The 26,293-nt window shown below is 45.3% G+C and overlaps 1 protein-coding gene and 1 non-coding gene across 2 annotated transcripts in view; one reads left to right on the plus strand and one right to left on the minus strand.

The window, feature by feature from the left end:
- The window catches only part of LOC131260115 (forkhead box protein O), a 57,204-nt gene that overhangs the window by 25,717 nt on the left and 5,194 nt on the right, over window positions 1-26,293 (minus strand). Inside the window, exon 3 of the mRNA XM_058261784.1 lies at window positions 19,659-19,882. Coding sequence (XP_058117767.1) covers window positions 19,659-19,882 — 224 coding nt within the window. The remainder of the gene's footprint in view (window positions 1-19,658; window positions 19,883-26,293) is intronic.
- On the plus strand, window positions 23,530-23,636 carry LOC131261575 (U6 spliceosomal RNA). Its single transcript, XR_009178192.1, has one exon. It is a non-coding gene; the product is annotated as a U6 spliceosomal RNA (small nuclear RNA).

The raw sequence follows: 26,293 nt of genomic DNA on the forward strand, positions 1-26,293 counted from the left end.
CAGACCGGAGATAGGTTTAACGGTTCGGACGTTATCGGTTCCAACGCGGGGCCAAGTGTTTCCAGGGACACTCTAGGATTGGGTGGGTTGGTAGGGTCCATCCGGGGTCCCGGGGAACCATGGCAAGCTGGTCAGCTGGCGAGAACTCCTCCCCGAGATAGGCTTATATTGGATCAAATTCGTTTGAAAGGGAAATAAAACCGAACGGAAAAAGCTTCTCAAACGAAGCACCATGAAAATAGAGCCAAGGACCAAGCGTGGCGAAATTTTACGAACCACTACAGGTGATACTGGCCGGTTTTCGAATAACGTTGGTAACCAAAAATCGAACACCCAGTAGGGAGTTCGGGGAGAATAGAGTATAAAAAGTCCTTTTGAATTTCCATTTCGTTCGGAGACACTCCGTGGCGTCGCCGGCCTTCAACTGAAACGGCAGCATCGTTAGACGCAGACAGCTCGTGAAACTGGCGACACCTACGCCGACGACGCCTACCGTCGTGGGGGAAAAAAACCCGTAGGGATGGAATGTGGAAAATGTGGCAGAAAGAAATGTTTCACTAAAAAGCCAACGCTACGCCAGAACCGAAACCGAACCGACCGTGCTCGTCATGCACATTTGATATGCAAGTGTGTACATAGGAGGACAAAAAGGGCTTTTAAGGACGTTTACAGTGGTTGATAAATACATTATTATAAGGGTATGTGTATAATAGTATTCAAATTGAATCAATAACATATTTAAAGTATCAAACATTGTTCTGAATAATAAGAATAAGATTACGAATAATTTGAAATTATTCTTCATCTTTTAGCATAGTTGAAAATGTGTTGCTTGGATTTAGATTTATTTTTGTTTACTATAAAACGCTGCCAGTATTTGACAATTGAAAATATGGTAAAATAAGGCTACATTACTACAATTGTTAAACCTTCGTTTGTTCATGAAAACCATTTATTCTACCATCTAGCACTGCTTTGACGAATGCGATCGCTTGCACGCTTTCACATTCTTTACCACCACTGTAAGTATTACGGAACAATTTATCGATATATCTATAAATTTATTCCATCCTTACGTTGGCGTGTCCGTACCTACCCGAAGCACCCGATCCCGAGGGCTTGCTCCCGGGGAAGAGAGAAAAATCCCACACTGAAGACAGCAGCCTTGCAAAAAAAAAAGTAAAACTTGCAATGAAGAGGAACCGACAAGAACAGAAAACAAAATGATAAAAAAAAAATTGCGAGAGATTGAATTGCCACTATCGAAAACTTTCCCCTGGCCGGGGAAAGGAAAATGAAGTGTGGAGTATGCTGGAAAGACCAGGAAAAGAATCGTAGTCTACGGGTAAAACGGTGGGCCTGCCTTCGCAATCTTCCGGGGGGGGGGAGATTTTTTGTTCAGATTTCTTCTATTTTTAGTCTACTTTCTTTTCTTCGGAATGCTGGAAGCTGCTTGACGTAACTTGGAACCGAGGCATTGGGGAAAAAAACAGACATGGACACTTTCTCACGTATATCAAACAGTAGTCGACTGGCGAATGAAGGAGATGCTCCAGCTGAGAATCGGGACGCGGAATAGTTTCTGGCAGCGTAGGTGGAAGCGATGCTGACCGAAGAAGTTCGATGTTCTACGCCATCGCACCCCGGGATAGTTGGCCACGGCCGCAGGCGTAGCTTAAGTAGTAGTAGTAGTTGTAGCAGTTGTAGCAGTTGTGGAGTAGCAACAGAAGAAAGAAAGAAAGTATCACTGCGGTTATTCATGGGGGAGAACTCGCCGAAAGCGAAGACACTCTGAGTTGGGGGGAAGGGTGGAAGAAAAATGATCCATTAATCTGAAACTCAACGTCTAGGTGGCGCCTCCAATCTTCCACGGGGAAATCCGACGCTTGGAAAATGGGGAATCCTTTGGGATGGAGGAAAAAATCCCTGTGGAGTGAAAGGTACTCCCGTGGAGACTGGGCATACACATACGCACACATACAGGGTGGTCCACCCTCGGCAGACACATTCTGTTCTCCTCTCCTTCGTCCGTCGAATATTGGCAAATTCAAAACTGATGATTCGGTGCTCCGAATCGGCGGCGCTGCTCGATCGGGGATGAAAGGGCGAACTTCCGGCGCGGAAACGAGTTGCTTCAAAAGTGTCCCATCCCAAAATGCGGATTTACAAAAAAAAGAAACGAAATGAATGTCTCCCGCGGTGGCGAGCAGAGGATAGTCAGAGCTAGTTTTAGTTTAACGGACGAGGGTTCGGGGTGGAAAACATTGAATTCGATATGCTTTCCCGACATGGTGTCGCATTCCTCAGCGACATTCCACGGGAGCCACGTGTTGGAAGAGCGAGGTACCCAGTGGTGATTCCCGAAATGCCCGGGAAATGGAGTGAAAGGGTACGCTCCGCTAGTTGAACATTACGATTAACTGAGGACATTCTTTTCCCTCGTGAATCTGTGCCCTCGACAATGTCCGCTGGAAAGTCCCAGACTTTCTTAATAGCATTTTAGTTGAGCTTATGAAAACGGGTGCTCAACATATTTCTTCAGGGGTTCCAGGAGTTCCACAGCTTCTCTGCCATAAATACCGTAATGCCATGAGAAAGTGTTCCACTTCGACCGACTTTTGCTTGCGGTTCATTTTCACTTCCAACTCGGACGCATCTTGGAACGGAATCAAACGAAGGCATTGAATCCGCTGGAGGTTGGGGAAAATCCTCAAGCAAGACAAGTATGCTCGATGGTCATCTGCGCTGCTCCAGCTGTCCACAACTCAACCCCCTCCAGCTGGCTTCTGGCTCGCTATCTGTCATCTCAACAATTGTCACAACTTAGCGGATTGTCGAAATTTACACAATCGTATCAAAGGGGAACCACCCACAAGGAAGGAACGAAGTGTAGCTGCCTAACGCCAAACGCTAACGAAGTTACCCGGATAAACTGGCAGGCGCTAGTTCTCTTGTCCCTTTCCTGTTGGTTCTTTGTAGTCACCGCCGGACGCCACAGCGATGCGACCGCAACCAATCCGAAGAAAATTCGCAACAGCTCTCGGAAGGAACGCAATTTATACCGTTTTTTCGAATTTTTTTCTGCAGGTTTTGAACCTTGGATTTGGGATTTTAGATTTTATCATTTTTTAAATTTCTTTCATCTTTTTTTCCATAATCTCATGCAGATTCTTAGAATTATTTTTTCAAGACCGTCATCCTTGCGTTACGCTCTATTAGGCGCAGTTCGAAGGACACAACTTCATGGTGTTGATGACGAGTAACATTTTTCAATATCGTGTAAATCGCGGAAATGAAGGAGCGAAGTCGTATTCAAAAGAATCAACGGTCTATGTTCTATTGTTGTCTAAAATCAGGGAAAAAATTTCATTATGCAAAACTTTTTCACTTTATTTCCCAATTCCTTGTTGAAATTGTTAAAAAAAAAAATGAATGAAATGACTTGGTTATTTCTCGATATGAAACACTTTGATGGATTCCTTTCACAGGCTTTTCCTGCACGCCGGAAACACTTCAATTATGATGGAAATCCGGTCCATGGCATACAAAAGTGCCATCGATCGATTTCATGCGGGACGAACGACTTCGATACGCCGGATGTTGGTGTTCTTCAAATCGTTGTTCTTGTTTTCTAAAAGAAAGTAGCCCGGTTTTAATGCCGTTGCCATGCCAGCGAACTGGTCGATCTAACGCGCTTTACAGCGTTGCCATAGCAGCCATAGCGCAGAGTCACCAGGAAAAACCTGCCTTCTTTCTGGGTCTTTCGTGTAGATCATTTGATGTTTAACGGTCACTCCACTCCTTACGATGGGGCGTAGTCTGGAGGAAATTCTACTTCGAACATGGATGCGAGAACACATCATCAGCAACACGGGTCAAGAATCGGACGATATGCTGCACTAAATTATTCTGCAACACTCCCTCCTTCGTGACGGAAAGATCCGTCAAAACCAGACCAAAAAGAAGGTACTTTTTCTTCTCTTTCTCTTTCTCTCTCAGTGATGAAGCAGACCGTCACTCTAATATTGATGGCGCACCCCAGCTTCCGCATACATCATACTTTTGATGATGACCATGACGGTGCACTGTAGTGTGGCAATATTTGCAGTGCAAAGTTTACAGCACACTCATCCACGCCGGCGTCCAACGTTGTACACGATTCGGTCAATGTGGACACACAAAAATGTAGCTGCCCATCATCACGGGGAGCTAAATCTGGTACAGTTTTTCCCCCCTGTTTCCTTTTCCCATAGGATATTTGTTCCTATTTTTGGTCTTCCTTCGCCCGTTTCGACATTGCATCGAAATTCGTCGATGGTGCTTTAAAACAGGAAAGCGAACCTCAAAATTGAACCTGGAAAATGGTCCACACACTCCGGGCCGCTTTGGTGGTGGGTAGAGCGGGTAGAGGAAAATGTTGATCTATCATCCGACCCCGAGCGAACCGAGCGAGCCGCAAACGATTTTACATTTGAAATATCAAATTATCATATGCATGAGTAGTGCGCGCTGGCACACATCTTCCCCTTCACCCTGGTGGGTCCCTGGTGAACGCTGCATCTACGGCTGCAACCGAAACCATCATCAAACAGCGCCTCCTACCGGTACGGTTTTACGTCGCAGCATAGTTTACCGAGCCGGCTCCGACGGCGCTGCTCCAAACTTGCCCAATATTGAATTAGTTTATATCCCGCATGCAGCACTCTGGGGAAAATGTACTTTCACGTTTGTTCTGTTTGCCGTAAAAAAAAGGTCTCCCCTTTCGGTTGTTGCATCCTTGCTTCGTGAGACGATGCCAATGAGGGAAATTAAGTCATATTTTCCTTGCCCTCGAACTACGAGCCATAGAAGGGACATCGTGATGCAAAAGTTTACTAAGAAAGTTTTCCTTCAAACAGCATCTTTGGGCCGGCGGGGATTGCAGAGATTGCAAGGGTTGCATGCAGGCTCACCTGATGGGGCTTAAAATTGCAGGTGTCGCAAGGAACGAGTTATCTTGTGGGAGCTGGATGCGGATGGATGTTCTGGAAGAGTTAGTTTGCGCCCTGGTTGAGTGCGCAGTAAAGTGAATTTTATGAGAAGTAGCCAATCAACAAGGGCCGAGTGTTTGACTACGGATGCAGCAAGCCGTTGGTTGCCAATCAAGGAGCAGATATTGACAAAGTTGAGGGGTGCAAATAGAAATAAAAATAAATCGGCAAAGTTTTTCAATCATAATGCGGATTTTAAATCTTGTTCCCTTTTTGAAACTAAACACTACGTAATAAAGGAATGAGTGGATAAATTCCACTAAATTAATAGCGTGATCAATGAAGTCACGATAAAATCCACCCGTCTCGTCAACAGTCTACCTCGCTTCTCCGAAAAGCTTCCAAGATTAATCCTTTCGACCGTAACAGCTTGAAATTAATCCAATTTTCCGAACACGTACAGCATCATGATTTAAAAAAAAAAATAATCCATGGTCTACTAATACTAGATCTTGTCTTTTTTTTATTCAATATTAGCGGTAAAAACATCTAATAAAACTTCCATATTACATCACTAACAGAGGAATACTTACAAGGGATGAAATTAATTGAAAAAACTGTAAAAAAATCTCTTAACCACAACGGAACCTCACAGATTTGTCTTCGTCCGTTTCTTCCTGCCCAGGAACGAACGAACCACCAGCGTTCTCTATTTTCCACGCCCGTTCCAGAGCCGCTCGGTGGCGATTGAATTATAATTCAATTTTCCTACGTCAAATTCATCCCTTTAGCGTCTCGTACAACTCGCGCGCGAATGGATAAGCCGCCGCCAGCCACAAATAGGAGCTTGTTTTTTTTTGTTTTAATACATTCTCTCGTTTGCGTAATAAGTACAACGTCCGAACGTCCAGCGCGATGTCAGCGGACCAGCGAGACGAGCTCGATACGTTTCGGGTAAGATGGAGGTGAAAATTCGATTAAAAGAGCTAGCCGGATATGTTTTTCTTTCCTCCCCATGGCTGATGGGGTGATTCCGTGGACGAGCTGCTGGAGGACAAAACAGAACGGAACAGTTTGTGTGTGACGTATACTGTTTTTTTTATTTGCACAGAAATTACAGCACTGCCAGAGGCGTACAAAGCGGCCGAGTGACCTAGCTGTTGAAGCACTTAACACTAACCTGTCCGAAGAAGCGTGCAAAACAAAGAACAAGAAATAGCACTTCGTCGGTTTGAATTTTTCTACAAAATTTTGACTGAAATTAAATTTGAACAAGAGTTTCCTTAAATCCTTTTGTTGATTTGATGTGTCATCAACTACGTATAATGAACCATAAATGTTTGAAAAATGGTCAATTAAAGACAAAACTTGCTTCTTGACACGCCTATCAAGTTGGAGGCGATGATGCTGCCTGACGATAATGTCACCTCGTCAGCAAGACACATTAAAGTGGACCAACTCAACTGGCGGACCAAATGAGCCGTCATTATCGTGTTAAAGCGTTAAGGTAGTAGAGTTTTCCACCGCAAGGGAACCAGAGCCCCCACCACTACCACCAGTGCACCCCCCAACCCATACTTATCAACTTCTTTTGTTGTCATCTATTGACAGATGAAATAATGATATGTTGTGACAGATTGGAGGCTTCGCAGCGACGCTTTCTTCTTCCGTTTCTGGGGAGGTTCTTTTTTTCTTATGGTTGACACCGCGTTGCTTATCCGCTTCCCGCCGGAACGGTGAAAGCATGGGGTCTTTTCTTTAGCCTACGGAACCCCACCTCCAGAGGGCTTTTTTTTCCTTTATTTCGGCCGGAAATTGAGTGGGTGGGGAGAGATTGTTCTATATTTTTGCTACGCCTGCTACCGATGGGCAAGGTGACGGTGGGTGGCGTTGGGCGTTGATGTATGATACGCGTGTGTTTCGTAATCGAAGCCGCTAAGCCTCAAGATATGGGGTTGCTTTCTCCTCCCGGCCCAACCGTTGAGCCTCCTTTGACACGCCGGAATGGAGTGCTTCGTATTATATCGACTTCTTTTATCCTGAGTCACCTAAACCTACCTTCCCCCGCCCCTCCCACTGCCACCCCCACGAATTGGGACGTGCAAATCCCTGTCAAAAATTAATGAGTGATAAACTGCTATAAGGGATTTAGCGGGCACATTACCGGTTTTTGATGTTCTTTTCGTCCATTCCCTCGTGGTTGGCTTGCGATGGAGGGTCAGGTTTATGTTTTGTCACCTTCCCTTTTTTTATTGTTTTCCTTCGCCACATTTCCTTTCTGTTCCTTTTTCAATTATCCCCCAATTGCTGAAAGATTTTCCATCGCGCCCCGGAGAAGAAGTTCTAAGGGATTACTTCATTACTCTCCGGGGAGGGGTGGGGATAAAACCCCGGTCCGGCCGTTCACGCGCCACCGGGTGCGATACATATATCGGAAGTTAATAAATTATTCCTCTACAACGGGAGCCGACCATCTGCTATTCCGTTCCTACGCGATCGTAATGTGAATTCTAATAAAAATGTTAAATCGCCAGTCAACAGTCTCCGGCCGTGTCCACGGTCAAACCCCGGTGGTGCTCCGGGTGGTGGCAGGAATCCGTTCCACTTCCAGGGTCGAGCACAATTGAATATGCAAATGTGTCTCCGCCCCTCCCCCAGCGCCCTCGATCGTCACATCTCACGAACCGGAACGTCACCGAAGCGGCGGTCGTATTTCTTGCCCGATTGAGTACCGTTTCTTGGGCGCTCGAGGGCGAATAAATGGGCGCTTTATGGAGTTTTTGAATGGGAAGTTAAAATTATTGCCCCCGCGCGGGAAGGACACAATAAATGTGTTAGAAGAAAATCGGAAAACGAAAACGAATCACCTTCCCCGAGGAAGAAGCTCGAAAAGAACTCCAGAGCGAAACGGAAGCCTACCGTGCGGTTATTTGTCGCAATAAATCGGCTTCGAGAGCTCGTTTGCCTTTTCCAAGCGGTCGACCGGTTTGAAGGTGCTAATTGACACACCCGTCCGCAAAACAGGGACGGCGTGGTGCTGGTTGACGCACGCACGCCGGCCGAAGGGAGAAGAAGACCTTTTGAAGGCAAAAAAAAAGCAGTAACAGAAAGGAGAACCGCAATCACAAAATGCCTCCCCCGAAAAAGGGCCCCAAGAGGGTGAAATGGGGTGGACTTTTCGAAAAACAGGCGCCTCTCACAGGTGTGCAAATTTATCTACATTTGTCCAACTAATTTGCGTGAGTTTCCGCGGTTCGGCTTTCCGTTCCCTTTCGCTTAAAGGTATTTGTTGACGAGAGGAGTTATGTTATGCAGGAATTGTAAAACTGGGTTAATACGTAAAAACAGTATCGAAAAACGTTTCGTCCTTTTTTATGAAAAAATATTAAAAAAGGATCAGACAACTGCACAGTGTTATGGAGAAAAATGACTTTTGTGAGTTACTACCAACCAACACGTATTAATCAATTGTCGACAAATCGCCAGAACTTTAGATATAGTAAAGATGTAAATTTAAAAGTTAAAAATATTATTTTGAAATTAAAATTCTCTTAATTAAAGTTAAACGTATTAGTAATTTCAAAGAGCAGTAGACTTTCAAAATGAATCTTCACTTTTTATTTAACACACGATATATTTTAAACAAAAGAGATAATCGAAAAAAAAAATTAGTGAAAATGTTTATGCTATTAGTTGGATTAATATTCATAAATCTAAAACGTGATTAGTTTTTGAGTGTAAAATACTTTCCGAAGCATACATGTGGAGACCTTTTGGATAAACTCCTGCACTTCATTCCATGTGACCTAAAGACTCTCTAGGACCATAAAGCGGTGTCGGGTGCAAAATGCAACTACCAGCTTTGCTAACTGCACAAAGTATCATTTTTTTTATGACTACTACAACCATCAGTAGACCATGCTGTAACCCTGAGCATACACACACTTGTCGGCTTTGGGTCAACTAAGCTCGTATCGTACCATGTTTACCCTCTGCATACACACACACACACACACACACCAAAAAGAAGGAGGAAGTGCTCTAACCCTAGTGATGGAACTTCAAACGGTTGCGGGAAACGTTAAAGAAAAAATATCTCGTTTCAGTCCCATCGTCCCGAAACGGTGAACCATTTTGGCTTACCGGCTTAGCCCGAGATGAGCAAATAAATTTGCCACCGAAACCACTTCGGAGGACTCTGGGGTCGACCGGAGTTGTTCCGGGTGTGTGTTGATGGTCGTTTGACTCTCCACGAGCGTTCGTGGTGCAATCAACTCATGCTCGGAGTCTTCCGTGCAGTACATAGTTTTGGGACATTCGTACGTCGATTTGTCGTGCTAACCAAACGAATTTTCAAGCGTATGAAGGAAGGATGAGGTGTGGGGCGAACCGGTTGGTCAAACGCATCATTTAGAACCGTTGCGATGAGCCCTTCACTGCGTTCGATTGCATCGACCGGAGAAGAATTAATCGAAGGGAAAAAAACAAATGAAACCCAAAAGAGCAGCAAAAGGCCGGGAGTCGTCGACGATAGCGTCCATCCGAGGTATCCGACATCAAATCAAATTCAACCGCAATCGAATTCAGTCCCGGCGACCGCGAATCACCGTTATCTTTCCATTCGATATCGGCCCCATCGGTCACAGGGACGAAGGAAACCAAAAAATAAACCGAACTCGCAAGCGAATTCGAAACCGGCAACTGGTCTGTAGCGCTTTCCGGCGGGCAGAAAACGAAAAGTCCAGCCACGCCGAGGATACCGTTTCGACCGGACGACGACACGACGGATTCCGGAGTGGATTTGACGTGTTTGCTTTAATATATACGATTTAGTGTTTGCTTAGGTTACCCCTCGATATCGTCTCCCTGCCTCGGTGGGGTTGGGAAGGGTTGGGAGAGGAAAAAAAAACTAAACCCAAAACGAAATCACGCCACCCAACCCCGGCAAGATGACTTCCAGGACTTCCCCCACTTCTCCCCTAGACCCGATCGTTGTTGGGAATGATTGGAGCTTCGGGTTCCGAACGTACGAACGAAGGAAGGCTTTATTTTTATTGAAACAAATGGTTTTCGGATGAATTGTCTCCGCGTCAATGCCTGAGCAGCGGGGGTGTGTTGGTGTGTGGGGAGGGGAAGGGGGAGGTTAGTGAACGATCTCCACGGCCGGACCGTTCCGCAATGGTGTCGTCCGATAAGTCATTGAATATTGATTGATTTAGATTTAGACCCATCCGTCGGTCAAATGGAAACGGGAAGGCCCAACCATCCCCACCCCTCCTTCCTTCTCCGCTTTCCACCTCATCTAGTGAGGCGGCGGCCCGAAAGGTGACAAATGTGAGGCGCAAAATGGTCAGCAAACGAGCAAAAAAAAAAAAGGGAAAAAGACAACCCTACAGAAAATTCCTCCGGATTGAAGCCGGATAGCGACCGAAAGAGCGAATGAAGCTGCACGTAACGGACGTTATGCATACAGACGCCTGGGACGCGAGGATGGGGACGGGAAAAAAACCCACCCGGAAGGATATGGCCAAAACACACACGGAAGGGGTGGTAGGTGATCTGTCCTTCACCTTTCCACCGCTGGTGTGTTACTATTTAATTACGGAATTTACTGGAACGACACGACATGCCGGTAGACTTTTACATGGGCTCTAGTTTTGTTTTACTCCCAGTTTGTTTTTTTTTTTTGCTGGAAAATGGTAGTGGAACCCGGTCAGGATGGCGATGTAACTAATGGCAGTGGATCGTCACGTCGATAGATTTTACTTAATCAAACGTCCGTTATCCGCCTGCACCTCTTCGTTCGATGAAACGAGGGTGTCCTTTAAATCTCTCTAAACGCCAAAGGGCAAAGCATATTTGGAAGGTTTTTTTTGTTGTTGAATTTTTCGCTCGCACGTGTATGTCCTGCTGAGTTTAGCCTGATTTCTGATTCTGTTCGAGCCTTTTTTACGTTTCGTTTATGCTTTACATTAAACTGTCCCGACTTGGTCATGAAGTGTTCAGAGTTTTGTACCGAATAGCGAGGTTCAAGCTTCAATTTGATTAACTGAGATTAAAGAGTTTTCTCCAATTAACGTCGGCACATATGGTCGAAACATTTCCTAAACGTGTTGAATTTTCGTCTCAGATGTGTCCAATTCAATAAATAAATCATTGAAAAACTTTCAACTTGGAAATTGGAAACGCTAATTAAACAACATTTAAAAAAGGGGTTTTCTATGAAAATGTTTTTCTTATCAAAAATTAATAAGCATCATTTTTTGAATGTTTTTGTTAAAAAAAAATTTTTTAATGTTTGTTTGTAGATTTTTAAAAATATTTTTTAAACATTTTTAAGTTAACTTTATTAGTAGCACTATTTTTTCATACATAATAATAATAGTAATTTAAATATTATCTAGATTCAATTTCTCACTCTTCCATTTGATATGTATTTGATCCACTGACACAGTTTCGTCTTTTATGTGTATAGGATTATGTTCTTTATAGAAAACTGTTCAGAAATCACTTTAAGCCACTGAGTTTCTACAGCGAAGACACTCGAAACCGTTCGAAGAAAAACTGGTCCGGAGGAAAAATAACACGATGATATCACCGCTTCCGTTGTGGTCATTCAAGTTGATACCCGCACCGTAGGACAACCGACTGCTGGCGTTAGGGTAACGGATACGCGGGACGATGACGGACGGGAGCAAATAAAACAAACCCAATCGTTTTTCGGATGTCGTACACGCCAGACTCACCACCATCAGCGTCCACTCGGGAGCAATATTGTCAAACAAACGCGCCATCCTGACAATGGCCAATGGGGATGGTGAAGGTATCGCAGTAATGATGATCGCACCGGCTTTGCCCTACGCTTACTTCGGGCATCTTATACCGTCGCACGAACCGGAACCATCCTAGCAACCCTCGGAAGCGAACCACTTCGAGCGAAGGACGAAACAGAAAAGACACTCGCCCTTCCCCGACGACTTGCTGAGGGTAATAAAATTCCATCCATTCCCACCACGGTTGCTCGCCATGCAATCGCCCGAACATAAATGGGCACAATTTACACGAATATAAACCCTTAATTGACCCCGGCCCGTGCGGCCCGCGCGGAGCAAAGGACACGGGTCGATGGGTCGAACTGCCGATTTGATCGGTAAGTACGCAGATATTTTACCATCTAACGAGATAATTCCTGCTGCATCGCATCGAACGTTCGCCGATCCGGACAGATCCGAAAGTCGCAAGTCCCGGTTGGCTGACCGGCGTCACCAAGGCAGCAGCCGGAACCGGGGATTGGGTGGTGCGTTCCGGTGCGCACCTAATCAACCGTGCCGATTCCGAGACAGTTTTCGGAACGTTTGTGTCACCTTAATGATTTGTGCAAACGTACAATCAGTGATTTTTAACGACATTTTAAATCAACACTCTCCCCGTCTGGCGTTCTTCTGCGTTTCCAGGGAGTTGCTGACTTCTTCTTCGTTCGAGTGAGTCCTTTTTTCCCGTTTCCCAACGAGTCCCTCGATATGAATTAACTCTTGGCAGGGGGGAAATGTATCGCTTTCATGCTTTGTTGAGCCTCAGGATGTCTTCGTTTGTTGATAGCGTTACTTTCTCCCTACTTTACGCAGTACATGACGGAGTTGAAAGAATCGCACAGGCTAAATAAAAACATCGGTAAGAAATACGAAGATTAAAATAATACCAACCATCCGGGTTCGTGTTACGCGACATGATTTCGGGCCAATTAGCAGGCTCCACGCCATGGTACAACCACATTAGTGGCATTCAATCTCGGTCTCGGTTGCTTCCCATCCCGGAACGACTCCGCACTCAGTCAGTCAGGCTCCCGCCGTCTCTCAGGACTCATCCCGGGGAAACACCGCCATCTAATTGGGGGACACGGATCCGCAACACCTTCGGGGTGAACTGTTCGGTTGCGTCAGAGTTTGTCAAACTCTCTGGAGGGGAAGTCGGCTCGGAAGTTCGATACACTTCCCGCCGTGAAGGTTTGCGAATCCGTCCGTTCGCAACGAACCATTCGCTAATTATCATTATCCGATTAGCGTGAAACAGATTTTCCCCGGTGGTAACCGTTCGGTATCAGTCTTTCTCCTGTCCGCAACCAAACCCGTCCCGTGACGCTAACGAAATGCAGCATTCATTTCTTCTTCCGTTGGGTCGGCGTCGTACGAAGGAAGTCTCGAGAGTTGTACGGGTTTCGTGCCGTTGTAGTTTTTGTCATTTCCGGCGAGTGAACGCAGGAAGTGGTAAAAAAGCGAGTGTTCCTTGTGAAAGAAAGTGTTGCTTTTAATGCTTTTCATCGTACGGAGTACTCTGCAAAAAAGCTGTTAAACTGACTTCTTACACCATTCCGACAGGGTGGGATCATTGGGTGGTAGACAAAATGGTCAAGATAATTTCGTTGGCATTATGTTTTAATATCTCCGGAGAAATAGATGTGGAAAGCGGCTGAATGCGAATTAAGATCTTAAAACATTCATGCCTTATTGCTTTCCTTAGGTTATTCCAAAATAATTCATCACTTTTCTTGCAACCTAAAGACGACCGGTTCTACCATGGAGAATAAAAACGAACCATTCTACCACAACCAACCGGGATGAAGAAGTGGAATATATGTACGGTTTTTCCTCATCATCAGTTAGCAGCACTTCTTGAAAGAACTCGGCTCGCTCGGGATGATGTGCACTTTCCGGAAGCAGTACACATCGCTACAGCATATGGCAGCCCCCGGAAGCGTACATTCAACAGGCGCCCGTCCTCGTGGGGTCCGCCCGGTGGTACGGTTCATTGTCGGGATCGTAAAAACAGCGGCAAGTGCTTTTTCCCGAGCAGCGGCGTACCGTGTGTTTGCATTTGTATCATGCTGTGCCGGCGTGGAGCTGGAATGCTGTTGGAAAATGACTTAAATAGATATCCACAGCGAGTAACTTCCTTATGCTTTTTTTTTAATGCCAACTCAACGCCACCGAAGGAGGAAAAGGACGAGAGTGTCGACACAGTTGATATCCTTAGCAAAAACAATCGTACACGAGCTGAGCAACTGATTGAGTGTACTTTAGGTATTTATTTCCCGGCTTATGGAAGCGGGGGGGCCACCGAATGTAGCTGGCGATGCTCGATGATGGGGGCAATAAAATTAGCCTTCAAGTACTTTTAGCACAATTTCATCACTCGTAAATGTGATATGTGCGAGCGATTTATTTTTGGAATGTATCAAACATTTCGACGAATGCGAATGGAGGCGCCTCACCTTTTCTTTGAGTTCGATGGAGACGCCCAGCTTTTTTAAGAAAAATGCTAGAGGCCTTTCTTCGGAAAATTTTTACGAATCTTACCTTTGAATCGTTCATAATATTTCAATTTAAGTCAAAATAAGTTAAGTAAGGAAATCCTACCAACAGGTTAAACTCAATTAAATTTAGGTAATGAACAGGATAATGAGATAATGAGTTGGTTATAATTTCATATTTATATTTTATATCAACACTTAAAATGCTTTCATCAGCTATTAATAGAAAATACACCCTCGGCAATCCTTGGTGGTAAATAAATTAGTTGAAATTTATTTTGTTTGAATTCTATAATCGATTTGTTTGAATATTTTTGGAATCCAATCAACTGAAGCACCTACAACCGGTAACAAAAAGCTGTACGAAATGGAATTGATATCCATCGGATTATTGAGTACCCAAGCAAAAGGAGTGCCCACCGTGTCAGCTTTTTCGGTTATCGTTGACAAATCTGATCTTGTTCAAACTAAATAAAAAATCCCCCGACAGCAAGGGAAAACCGTTCCTCCAAAATGGATCATTTCGGGGAAAAAATCGCTGCAGGAAATATTACTTAATATAATGAACCCTTCCTTGGGCCTTTTCGCGCGTTTGTTGCAGGTGCCGTGAATATGATCCAATTCCGTACTGAACCCCGCCCCAAGTGCTTGTGCTAGTAGTTGAGCGATGGAAGGCAGGTTAGATGGATGTGTTATTATTCTTTGCCTTCGGCCAACAACGAGCCGCCTTTTTGGGTAGGACTTCTTTTGGCAATCAGTCGGTATCTCCTCGGCGCTGGAAAGGCGAAACTGTCCTGCCTCGGGCAAGGTGTGGCGGTGGGTTAGCGTTTTTCCACTGCCCGTATGTTTGTTTTCCGAGAAATGTTCCGCGCGAGCGAAAGGAAGACACTTGGCCTGCCCTTCCATCAATCGGTTTCCCATCTGTTACACGCTTCAAAAGTACATCGGCGGGTAGGATTGCCTTTGGTTGCTACTGCCTTGCCATCAAAAAAACCCCGCCCCAAGGACTCTTCAGGTTTTTGTTTGGAGATCCTTCAACCTGATCTATCCAAGATGCCCGTTTTTTCGTTCCATCCGCAAGGGCAGCTCAATTTGCCTAAATCACACACGCTCCCACGAGTGAAACGACAAAGGGAGGGTAAGGAAAAAACATGGCCCTCCAATATCACGCGAGTTTTCTTGGTAACCGGATACCTGAACCCCGCTCCGTTGCTTTATCCCTCCTCCGTTCGCCGCGTCTAATAATAAGACGTACGACGGTTGGCGACGGCAATCCTATCCTAGAGCTGGTCCGCTCTCAAGCGAATTAAATGCTGCCTCCCACGGTGCCCCGAAGGAGGGTGGGGGGAAGCAAGTCGCGGGATGAAATTGGGCCACGAAAAAACGGGGCCGGGAAACCTGAAACGGCGGTTTTGCGAAACGGTGGAATTGAGAGAGAGAGTGAGTGGTTTAAACAAGGGACGAAAAGAACACCAAACGTTGTGTTCTTTAGCCCTGCCTTTATGTCTGGCTGTGTATGTACGTGTGTGTTTTCCAGTGTATGTGTGCTTCCCATGATCCACCGGAGATTTGATTGAAGGCGTATAGCGTTTCCCATGCATGCATATTATTGAATCACCCGTCCGCAGCAGCCTTTTCCCAAACCCTCTTCCAGGCTGTGGAATCAATCTGAAGCTCCGTTGTATTTTTCCAACCACGACGCGCCGAGACCAGACGCGGTCGCAAGGACGACGCCATCACGTTGATGATGATTTCACACAAAAATTGGATTGATTTATCCGTGCCGGGCTTGGGGAGGAGGAAGCCACTGACGAACACGATTTCCGACCGCTTGATTGTTCCAATAAAAAAGATGAATCAATCATGCATGCGGTTACCGACCGGTTTTCCCGTACGTCGAAGGAAACGTATTGGCTTTCCCGAAGAAGCTGCGCCGGGGTGCACTCGATTTTCCTCGATCGGGACGAGAGTTCATGCCGAACTTCTTTTTGTGCCATTTGGTTCGAATTTGGTTACATATTGCAGTGCATTATTGTATCTAAATCCTCAAACGGATGTTCCTCCGTGCATTGTTTATCAAAGGAAAGTCCTTCAAGGTTTTCATTAGTTACGCTATCATGTTCCGTTTCTACCAGAGGATGGATATAGCTGTACATATCATGTCGTCGGGTGAATAATTCTGTTCGGAGATACCTTCTTGTCGGAAACTTTCCTATATTATTTTATCATCCTCATTTTAGTTCTTTTTCCAGATTCACTTATTTCACTTATTGTGTTACTTTTAGAAGAATGCATAAATTCTATTTTACAATTGAGGTTTAATGAACGGGAGGGTTTTTACTGCTGAAAATAAAAGTACAAAGCAGAGCACAATGTTAAAAAAGAACCTGTTTCAAATGTGTGTTGGTTTAGAATATAATGGTTTACTTGTAATCAACATCGTTAATCCCTTGCGATACTTTCAATTAATGTATTGTTATTGCGATTAAAGTGCGCATGAATATGTTCCCACCAAAACAACATTCAATAACATTTAGAGTAAAAAAATTCCCAAATCATCCTCCATAACAAAACAAACCCGTCGAGGGATTGGACGTTTATATTCGTGCTAATCGTGTTCCTGCCCCCTTCATCGCCCCATAAGACGCCCATCTCTCGAGTGCATCACGTTCATTGTGGCCCGATCCCGTAACGCCGATTAACGATGATTGAAGAGTACGAAAAAATAAAACACACGAGAGTGTATTTACGGTTGGGAGCTGTTTGTTCCACATTTTCCAACGGTCGCGAGGACGATCGGGGGCCCCCGATTGACTGATAAGCCGTCAACTCATCCCTGAACCGGGACAAAAGGGGTTGGTGTTTCTTTGCTCGAAATCACGTCTCGAGCCTCGGTTCACGTGCACCAGACGTCATGGGAACTGGAGGCTTGGGAGGTGTTGGGTAGCTGTTGCAACACTACCATTCGCTTCCACTATGACGCTGATGATGTGGATGATGAACCCGAGTTTGGGAAGGAATCATTCACAATATGTTCCTGCAAAACTCTTTAAAGCGAACCTTAAACGTGAAGGGTAAGTCGCACGTTTAATGTCCGCAATCGGCCAAAGAAAGACGTTGCATAAACGTACACATACACACACCTACTCACCTGAAACAGGGAGAAAAAGATAAGGTGTAACGGTGGGAAGGAAGACTTGCAGCGAAAATAATTGTTCCAAGCGGAACCAGCAGTTCAAAGCAGTTCGTGCTCGCTTACGTACACTTTTCGGTCATTTGCTAAAACTGTCTCTGCCGGAGACCGGATGCTCAGGTGTGAAAAAAGGAAAAGACCGTTACGGGTCAGCATAGCGGAAAAGAAAACCCCGGCGCTAGATGCCGGCTTAAGGGTACGTCGTGGTTGAAGAAAAAAAAAACGGTGGAATGCTGCTTCGGGGGTAGAATAATAGCCCACGACGCACTATTGAGGGAGCTGATGAGTGCAATTTGGACGTTTAATGTTGCGAAAAAGAGGTATAAATGTCCGTTAAAAATTGCATCAACGATTAACACTGAGCAATCATAGCTGTAAGCGGTTTCAAAGGGTCAACTGCTTTTCTTTCTCCATTGCACGTTGAAAAGTGCTTTTGTATTGACAAAAATTCTAAATTTGGTTTCTACTGATTTGAAAGCAGCATACACATAAGTATTAAAATGGAAGAATTTTAATTGTTATCGCATTTACATACATCATTTAAATAGAAAACAAATGCATTCACAGTTTTCATTTTTGTTTTCGCTTCCAGCAATTTGAAGTGGAACCAATTTATGGAGATTGTATTAAAATGAATCCACACAGTTAATACCCAAACCACCCGAATATGGCTAATCAATCCGTTGCGATTGCTCACAGCATATGCCGAAAATTACTGATTACTTTATTACAACGCTAAACGAACCATCTGGTTGTGGACGTGCGTATTACGGCATTTCCCGTCCTCCACCAAGCCGTCCCGGTAATTATCGGTCACGTCAAAACGGGAAACATTACACCCAAAACCCAATCATTCACCGGCTTTGACTGCAGTTTTTTTTATTTTTTGCGAAACGTGATCAGTTTATTATTATTCTAATTTTTACTAGCATCCCAGAGGGGAAACCGCCACGAATCGAAAAAAAAATCAAACGAAACGGACGTCCCCGTGTCCCCAAAAGCCCATGCTAACAATGGCCACGGCATAGGTTGGGCAGCGGATACGAACCCCAACCGGTCTGGCACAGCGACCGCCTTTCCGAGCCTCGATGATGATGGCGGTTTAAAATTCTATTGACGTGATTTAAATTTTAATAAAATAATTTCAACTCCATTCGCCAGCCACGGAGGAGGTGCGGGGTACGCCCGTGAAATGTGATCGTGCGTGCGTGCATGTGTACGAACGTGCATGTTTAGCCCGTAACGGTCGTCGCCGTACGTGTCTACACGCGAACAGGTGTGAATGTGCCGGCTCCAGCATTCCGGATTCGCGCGCGTAAATGGCCTTTGCATAAATTCATGTATGCATTCGCATTTGATATTTTCACCACAAATCATTTCCACCGCCAACCGGTCGTCGGCGGTGGCCTTCCCTCTGCTAGCCCAACTGGTGCTAGTGGTCGATTGGAAAAAGCCGTCCGAATTACCTCACATCACCCGGTCGGTCAGGTTATTTCGCATCCCGCCACCAGAATGTCATCGAATATTGCCAACAACATTTGCATGCATTCATTTTCCCATTGTCGATCGGGTCGGGTATCCTTTGCCTCATGGGGTTGGTGAATTAGCATCATCATAACCACCCCCCCAGCAGGGCCTCATCTCACAATCATCCTGTTCAACCCCCTGGAGCATATGCAGGTTCGACCACGTGCCGACTGCGTTGTGTCGGTCTTAATGAAGAACACGCTGCAGGATGCTCGAGCGGTGGGAGGTGAAGGATGATTCCTTGACCCACTCCCACCTCCCCGCCGGTGGGAGAGCGTATTCGAACCGGAAACCACCGGAATGATGATGCATTGAATTGGCCCACAATTGGTAGGCAATTTTTGTCGAGCGCTTGCACATTTGCAGGACTCTCGGAGATCCTCGGGAGAATCCGGAAAGGATGCCCGATTGAATTCAATGCAATTGAACGGGATTGCTTGGATGGATGCAGCTTCTAAATTGCCGAAACATCGATGCAGCACTCCGAAAGGCAGCCGGATGCTCGAATAAATGTGAAAACGAGCGTCGCCATTGTGCAATAGGCAGACATATTTGACGACAGGATTTTTAAACCTATAAGTGTGTGTCAGGTATCAATCGGGCAGTGGCGCAAAAGTGCATCTGTTCATAATTTTCTATCTAGACGCTCGTAACTTCTTACCTTCCAGCCGGCGCTACTGTTCGAGTCACCCTTGTCCTTGAAGTACGGCACGTTCTGCACCATCCACTCGTAGATCTGGCTGAGCGTGAGGCGGCTATCGGCGGCCGAGCTGATGGCCTGCGTGATGAGGTCGGCGTAGGACAGGTTGCCCCAGGCGTTCCGGCGCGACGAGTTCTTCTTCGACGATGACGAGGCGGCCGCCTGCAGCTGCGTGTTGCTCGATCCTGCACCGCGGCGGACATGGAAAGTGTGAATGCAAAGATAACGTTAAAGAACCGGTATGAAACGCTTACTTACGGGTTTTGTATTAAATTTACTAGCAATCGTTTTTCTTGGTAAGGGTTACAAAGTAACCCCATCGGAAGAATCATTTATTTCCATCCAGTATTATTTATCGTATCGAAACCCAGTAATTTCCTGTTTACTGCAATGTGAAATGTAAAAGTTTAAGCTGGGAAACATTGTATATTTCACATTTTCACCCTTGAGTGAGGGTATTCTAACAAAGTTTTTTCTTTGGAAATGTCCGATTTGTGTATTTCAATACCGTGTATAACATTTGTCTAACACTAACCCAGTTGTTTCGACCCGTTTTGCTTAAAAAAAGTGATTTTTGTTCCAATTCGTCTTTTTAAAGAAATTATATATGTAAAACTTGAGTTGATTGAATAAATCTGCTATTTGTGAAATTTATACTTTTGGTTCTAGTTCGAGCCGCATATTAAATAAAGCTGAATTAATAAAATCTACTTCCCAGGAATCGAGTTGTTACCTATTACATATTTTACCTTTTTTTTGGAGTTTTGCGTATACTAAAAACTCGACCAATACTGAACCGTCGCTTCTGAAACTTTCCACACATTAAGTTTAAGCACTACAGATTTTGTTGAAGGTTTGTTAGACCACTATTTTTCGATAAAATTATCTAAATTTTACTATTTAAACTCAGGTTTTACTAACGCAAACAAAACAAGTATGTAAACAAACAAACCATAGCTACAACAAGGTTTATACATCACGGGAAAATTGATGAATTATCAAGCATTTTAAATATGCCATGTTTGTAACTATTAAATTAAATCGATCATTCTAGTAAAGAGTAAAACCATAACTTTTTTCTCTAGTCAAGCTAGTTGTTCATATTTTAAAGTATTTGGCGATGTATAAAATAAATCGTCGAGATTCTTCTAAATATGCTATTCAAAATCCCTGAACGAGCTTTCAACTGATGGAAAATCAGAACTGGGCTCTAAAATATAGCGATTCAACTTATTGTTGTGTACAATAATACCACCTTTACTTTTTAATTAAAAGTTGTGAAAAATGTGGAGTAATATTTGGATGCGGAATTTGGGAAGCGTATTCAATCAATGTTGCTAGATATAGAACCTTCAAAATGGTCATTTATAAATAGTTTGACCAGCATTTTATTTCTCGAGACAAAACGTGCCGATCAGATGTTGGTAGGTGGTCATCGTAACGTTTCTCACTAGCTGTCCCGTCCTATTAGTGTCCCAAAGTTCATTCTTTCTTCTCGTAGGGCACATTTCTTGAGCGGTCGCCTGTGTTCACCTGTGGAAGCATTACAAGTGCCGTACCCCACGCAAAACGGTACCATATGTTCGGTGTTATCTTACGTTCTACGATGGAACGGACCACATGTTGCCCAAGGAAAGGAAAAATAGACCCAAGGACTGCTGGAGCTCGTAGCAAAGAGCGGCAGAAAAAGACAATGAATAATATTCACCTACCGTAACATGCTCTTTATGCTTTGTCAGCTCCCGAGAGTTCCAGTCGGGACGAAAGGCGACAGTCTCAGAAGGGCCAGCCAAATATAGCGCACCCATCTCGTGGATCGCAGCCGGGGAAAAAGGGAGATCGTAATTAAATCGATCCCGGACCGGCAAAACGTGTCTCGCAACGAATTGATACCTGAAGCGACTGGTCCAACCGGTGGTTGTTTCGTAAAAGTATCGATTGAAACTTTCCAAAAATACCCTTCCATTCCAAGATGGTTCGGTTAAAAGTGCATATTTTTACGAGAAGTGCAACAGAAGAAAATAAAAACCGAAATACTCTACACGCCTTGTTTATAAATAATCCTGCCATATATTTTTAAGTAATCCAAAACATTCGTTTTACAAACCCTCCCAAACCTGTTTCGCGAGGTTATATTCACATTCCGATCACAGTTCGAATTAAGGTTCCGACCATTTTTTTGTCGTGCGATCGACGGCTTCCAAAAAGGAAGCGAAAGATTCCAAGGTCTGCCCTACCGGAACCAGAAGATTCCTAACCGTGCACGGATCACTTACGGGCCGACCCCGTCGGGTCCCTTCCGCCGGCTCCCTCCAGTAACTGGGCCGATGGAGAGCGTCAATTGTGACCTCCAAAGAATCACAGCTCGAAGCGACTCACTCAAGAACGCGCGCGCCGTCGAGAAGGGGAAAGAGAATCCAAACTCTCGAGGTAACCGTTCCTTCGGCGGTTCGGCATGCGAAGCAATGGACAGTTCTAAATTTAGCCGCATAATGGGCACGTCCGACAGGTGAAGGGGAGATGGAACGAGGGAGAGGGCATGGTGCGAAGGGTACAAGCACACGCGCGATTGCCACCCCACGTTTTCCACCCGCTTTTGGGATGGTAAAAAAAAGTAGTACGTCAAAAAAAAAAAAACGATAGACGGATCATTAATTTTTCTCCGTTTTAAAATTGTGGTGATATTTCTATTTTTTAATTTCATTTATTCATACTTCGTCTTCGACTAGGCTGCGGCTGGAATGGCATCGACGCCAGCGTTGATCCAGTCTGTAAACGCGCGCACGTGCGTGTGTGTGTGTGTGTGTGAGCCGCCGTTAAAGTTGGTCACCGGTCAAACCAGTTGGGGCCGGTTTTTGCGCCGCTCGGAAAGTGCTGCCCGCGAACCAACACTTCTACCTCCTTTTTTTCCCCTTTCGGGTCGAAGAGAACGAGCGGACGGTGATGCTGGTATTTCAAGTCGATCCATTCCATGCCGGTGGAAGGAAGGAAGGAAGCGTGGCCGAAGAAACCTGCTCCGTGGTGGTGAATGTCAGCAAAAGCAAAAGGCCTACCCCCGAAGACCGTCAGAACCTGTCGGACGGGCAACTCTCGGCGGGTGTAACCGAAAAAAAATAAAATACTGACCACCCTTCGATTTTTTTTCCTTCATCTTCTTCACCCTCTTCCTCTGTTCGGGTTCTGTTTAATTTTTTCAACCCGTCTTTACGCCGATCGATCGATTGATCCACGTGAAAATAGTGCGCTCAAAGGGGAGATTAAAGCTGAAAATAGCAGTAGTGAAGAGTTGGCGGTGATTCTCACTCTCGATGACCGATCCCATCACAAATCCCTTTTTCCGATCGTCGTAGAATGTCTGTAGACGAATACATCAACCCTGTGGTTGGCAAACTGTCTAGCATGCATGTTTGCCCATTGCAATGTCATATATTGTAGATTAAACCTCAGTCATAGGCATCTGATTCTGATCTAAGAACCAATGTTTTGGCTAGACTAAAACTCAGAAAATTGAATAAGGCTAGACTCTTCCAATTTTTTTAACGTGGGTAGTCCTGGTCCTCTCATACAAGAGTGTGGTCTTGAACGGGATTTGAACCCACATCGTTACCCTTCGAAGCATGTCTTGTGTACCTGTTTTTAGCTGTTAGCCCCGAGGTACACCCTCTATATTTGTTCCAAAAATAGATTGACGTACCATGGAAACGGGCAAACAATCGACATCTAGGGTCAATTTTGGAAGACGGCGGTTAGAAGTTCGCATTCAACGTTATCCATCGCTAGAACTGAAATGGAATGACAGAACTATATATACACCGTCGAATGAGCGTTCCTCGTCCTAGCTTCGGCTGGACATATACTAAAATTGGAACGATACAGAGAAGATTAGCATGGCCCCTGCGCAAGGATGACACGCAAAATCGTGAAGCGTTCCACATTTTTTTGCCCATATTAAACTTCGGAATCATTTTATCGTTAACATTGGTTGCATTAGAAAATAATTATGGATTATTTCTTTTTCGATCATTTTCTTTACCCCTTGACTTTAAATTGTAGGTATTTTTTACAGCACTGGTTTACTAGTTTACCCGAAATAAAAGTATGAGAGCTTAGTAAAAAGAGCTAATAAAAGTCCTCAAACGACCAGGAAAAGGTCCGGTTTTGATTAGAATTCCATCCCATGCCACCGAAAAGATATCGTAGGATTTTGTGAGCCACGTTTTATCCTGCTCACACGCAAGGACATACTGGTTTGTAGTTAAGTGGACTTCATATTAACTTATTCGTTTCTTCATTTGTTAAAAACGATTTGCCTTCTAGTTTAATAATTTAAAAAACATTATTAATTTCATTGAATTATACTAATCACATGTAGTGAACCAACGGTATGCGATTGAATTTGACGGACGGGAATAAAAAAAAAACTGTCCCGAGCCGGCATTTGCCAACCTCTGCACACACACACACAAAAGATCGCCATGTTTTCTCTCCTCCGCACCTTTTCGCAGCGATCTTTACACCATTCCTTGGCGGAACGGCTCCTCCGACAGGGTGGCAGAATGTGGCGGAACGGTTTTTGTTTATATTTATCGTAGCCGTGTAATGCCGATGTCTGCTGGTGTGTGTGTGTGTGTGTATATAGGTATATAAATATATATATACTGTTTTTGGGGCCCATAGAATCATCCACCCTCTGCCTTCCCGTTTCAACCAGAAGGGTGATCGATTGCGTAACAACGTTCCACAACGGGGTGCGGGCAAAAGGAAGCTCCCAACCTGGTGGTAGTAGTGTTGGTGGTGAGTGATTTGTCTTAGATCATGGCTTTCGTTTTATTGCCACCGCTGCATCGGGGCGCGTCAATTTAATCCGCAGGAATTCTGACGGCATGCCGGAGGGGGGGGGGAGGAGGATTGGGGGGTGTGGTTGGGTGGTGCGAGAAGAATCTCCGAAGAAGACACGAAGCACAGTGGTCAATCAAATAGCGGCTTAATTGGTGCGCAGTTGCGGTCGTCGCCGTACGATCTCGTAACTCGATTAGCGATCGGTCGGGCGATCGAGCGGAGAACCTGTCGCGGCGGCGAAGAAGAAAAAGATGGCTACCGTTTGTGTGTGCCGTTGTGGGTGATTTTTGAAAAGATGACGAATTCGGGAGATGGAACGGTAGCGGTTCTCTCGCTCGTTCGGCCGTCCGTCCACGAAGTGGAAGAATCGATCGAACCGCATGGATGAACCACAATCGACCCACTTAAGGGTTGCGGGTTGTACCGGCGAGAGGGGTTGAACTGTTGAAGTGTGAACGTGCCCGCAACACACCGGTTCGCGGTCCGTATCATCCACGTTTGACGTACGTTATCAGCGCGGGTTTGCACACACATGCACCCACACGCGAACACAGCGCCATTTTATCTATTTATATTATCAATCCGCTCTCAACACCTCCCTCTGACCGCGTTATCCAATCGCCACCCACCCACCCACACACACTCACACACAGGTTTGGGAAGGAAAATGAAAACAAATAGAACGAAAATAAAACGGAGGACGGAAACAGAACGGAACCAACGGCGGATTCCTGTCCTACCCGTCCAGTTCGATAACGTTTTCGTCAACGTGTTTTCCGTGTTTCCCGGCCGTAATGATTCCCGCGGGTTGCACGTACTATGGCCGTACCCCATGTGACTGGTGACGCTCGGTTGTTTATTGTTCAATCATCCCGGGCCCCTGCGCCTACCCCAAACTAGTTCACGTTTCCCCCGTGTCCCCGTGTTGGGTTTTTGAATCTGCGTCTTGCTGTTATTGTTGTGCCGTGTTTTCATTTCCACTTTCCCTCCGATGTGGTGGTGGTGGCCTTTTGCTTACCGACTTCGTTCGTGGCGTTTCGTCTTTTTTGCTTTTGCATTCCGCACGCAGCGGCATTTGCATTCCGCTGCAAGGAACGGTCGGCGCCTGCAGGGAGGGGGGGATGGAGCCACTTCACTTTCGTTTGAACTATATCCACGTGTGTGGGTGTGTGTACGTAGGTGTTTGCGTCGCGACCCCTGCGCCAATTGCATCGCGACCGCGTCAACGACGTAACGGTTTTTTTTTGCATTGTCGCAACCTGCCGTTCCTGCGTGCGTGCGTGCGTGCGTGCGTGCAGTGTGTAACAGCTGGAAACTATAAATTCACGGTCGCCTTTGCGACGCGGGTCCGACCCCGCCGAGTGCACGTGCACTCGTGCCCGCTGCGCAATGCCCGCTGGGGGGCTTGACTGAAGGTGTCAATCGATCGGCTGTTTCTCGCCGCCGGCCCTTCCCCGCTCCCACCGTCGCACACTTGCTCCACTCTCGTGCTCTCGTCATATAAATTACGTTTTACTTGTCCAAGTGGATGTATTTTCTCTCCTCAAGCCACATCATTATTACATCGCTTTTCTTCGAAACATATCAGACGTTCTGATTTGTTTACAAATTATTCCATTGCTAAGAGATGCACCATGCGCCTCCATTTCGAGTATTTGGATTAATTTTGAACACGTCGGCTTTCAAACAAAAGTACCCTTTGGAAATTAAAAATAATAATAGAAAACTTTAAATCCTCTCCATTTCAAATCGACTCT

Source organism: Anopheles coustani, chromosome 3, assembly GCF_943734705.1.
Source record: "Anopheles coustani chromosome 3, idAnoCousDA_361_x.2, whole genome shotgun sequence".
NCBI classification, from domain to species: Eukaryota; Metazoa; Arthropoda; class Insecta; order Diptera; family Culicidae; genus Anopheles; species Anopheles coustani.